The following is a 2,033-nucleotide window of genomic DNA, read 5'->3' as shown; positions in this document are numbered from 1 at the left end:
TAACTTAACTTGATGTAGTGTGAAGCTGAGCCCGTGGGCAGTTTCACCCAAATTTATTGATCATAAATATGTTGGAGGCCACCACCGCCAGTCATGTGGGTGTGCTGTACGGGTTGTAGAGATCAGGCCCGTGTGTTCCTGCCTGAGAGTTTGTTTGCAGTGCAACAGGGAGCTGCAGATATGGACAACACTGCACTGGCCTCTGCCCCCTGGTCTTGGGGCTCCACAGCACGACCCTGCCTCGCCTCTGGCTTCTGGCTTCCTCCTCGCCTGCGCCCCCTCCAGTGCTCTGCGCACTGCACCTCTGTGTCTTTGCTCACACAGTTCCATCTCTGGAACGCCTTTCTCCCTGCCTTCGCTGCTACCCACTCTCAGCTTCAATACTTTCTCTACCAAAGTCCTTTAGTGCTCAGTTCCATCACTGCCTCCTCCAGGAACCATTTCCTTGATCACCCAACCAGAGGCGCCATCTTCTGTGGACCCCCACAGCCCTTTGTGAGCCCCCCTGACTCAGTCTCATGTTAACCTCTATGTGCCCTGTCTCCCCGAGTCCCTCCCCTGTTTCACTATCATCTACCACAGAAATAGGGCCTTACTCAACTTGCCATGTATGTCATACATACCCATCAAATCAATAGTACAAAGTGGGCTGAGATAGTGTGGACAGCTATGAGCAGCATCTGGGGGTCTTCCCAGAAGAAGTTGCCGTCACCTGAGTCTTGTAGAGAGGGCATATCTGAGGGTAGTGACTGGGCTCCATCCTCTCCCTGAGACAGGCAGCCCCATTGCCTTGGGGGGATTCCTGCGAGCAATAACAGTGGGTGCTTCCCTGGAGCAGAGAGAAAGGATCTCCTGGAAATCATGTGGGCCCTGGAGCTTGTTGGCCCAACCCCACAGAGCCCTTTGCCGCTCTGTCTGCCTTGGGTGGGCAGCTGGGCCGTGAGGGGAGCTGGAGCTGGTCCCGGGACAGGAGGTAGCATCCTTATCTCCTCTCTATTTTGCTTTTCTCTTTTCTTCCTCCTGGTTCTCTTTTCTCCCCTTTCCCTTTCCCTTCCTTTACACCTGTCCCTTCCTCTCTCTGCTCCTCCCCCCACCTACTCACATGCCTCCTGGCTGGCGCCTGCTCCACTGCCCTCTGCCCTTCCCAGCTCTCCTCGGCCCTGCTGTTCGATGCCCTCTACGCTGTGGTGACCGCGGTGCGGGAGCTGAACCGGAGCCAGGAGATCGGTGTGAAGGCCCTGTCCTGCGGCTCAGCCCAGATCTGGCAGCACGGCACCAGCCTCATGAACTACCTGCGCATGGTGAGGGGGTGGGGCTCGGGGGCCACGCCCAGCCGGCCAGGGGGAGAGTCACTTCCAAGTCCCTCACTTGCAGGCCTCCTCAGTTATCTCAGCCCAGAGGAAACAGTGACCTGAGGCAGTCCCTGCCGTGGATCGAGGGTCACCTTTGTTCCGTAACCCCTAAAATCACCCGATCCATGGCAAGTCTGCTCACAAGATGATGGCCCTGGAAGCCTCAGACAGTTCAGGGCCTCCTGGGTCTGGGCTGCATTCAAGGTCGGGGGACGCTGCTGCTGTAGACAGGGACCCCTCAGGCCAGCACTTCTGACTCGGTGCTGGTCCCTGATTCTCTCAGCCACATGTCCTCCCATGGGTGGATGTGGGTGGATGTGGGTCCCTAGCCCAGGAAGCAGACATCACATCTGGGCGGAGCGGCTTGGATTTTGCATTTGAGTCAGGTTGTCCTGACTTGCACTGGGGATGGGGGGGTGGGCAGGGTCGGGAGGAAGCTGCCCTAGGAACAGCCGAGGGCCAGGAGGGGTTCAGGGGGGTCTGAACTCCAGCTGGCCTCTTGGTGTTGCGTTGGTTTAGGCAGCAGCTGTGAGGTCCTTAGGGATGGGGCATCCTTCTTCCCCTCCAGCCCCAGCTGGTTCTGAATTGGTTCCAGTCATCGCGTTTGTAGCTTCAAAAGCCTGTGGCTGAGAGGTGGACAAGAGAATGGCCTTCTGTCCCCTTTGCGGGGCATGCTGTCAG

The 2,033-nt window shown here is 57.8% G+C and overlaps 1 protein-coding gene across 1 annotated transcript in view; it reads left to right on the top strand.

Annotated features, from left to right (window-relative positions):
- The window catches only part of GRIK4 (glutamate ionotropic receptor kainate type subunit 4), a 189,259-nt gene that overhangs the window by 112,890 nt on the left and 74,336 nt on the right, over positions 1-2,033 (top strand). Inside the window, exon 8 of the mRNA XM_023744716.1 lies at positions 1,149-1,301. Coding sequence (XP_023600484.1) covers positions 1,149-1,301 — 153 coding nt within the window. The remainder of the gene's footprint in view (positions 1-1,148; positions 1,302-2,033) is intronic.

Source organism: Myotis lucifugus, unplaced genomic scaffold (assembly GCF_000147115.1).
Source record: "Myotis lucifugus unplaced genomic scaffold, Myoluc2.0 scaffold_484, whole genome shotgun sequence".
NCBI lineage: Eukaryota > Metazoa > Chordata > Mammalia > Chiroptera > Vespertilionidae > Myotis > Myotis lucifugus.
This window is presented reverse-complemented; position numbering and strand designations above follow the sequence as displayed.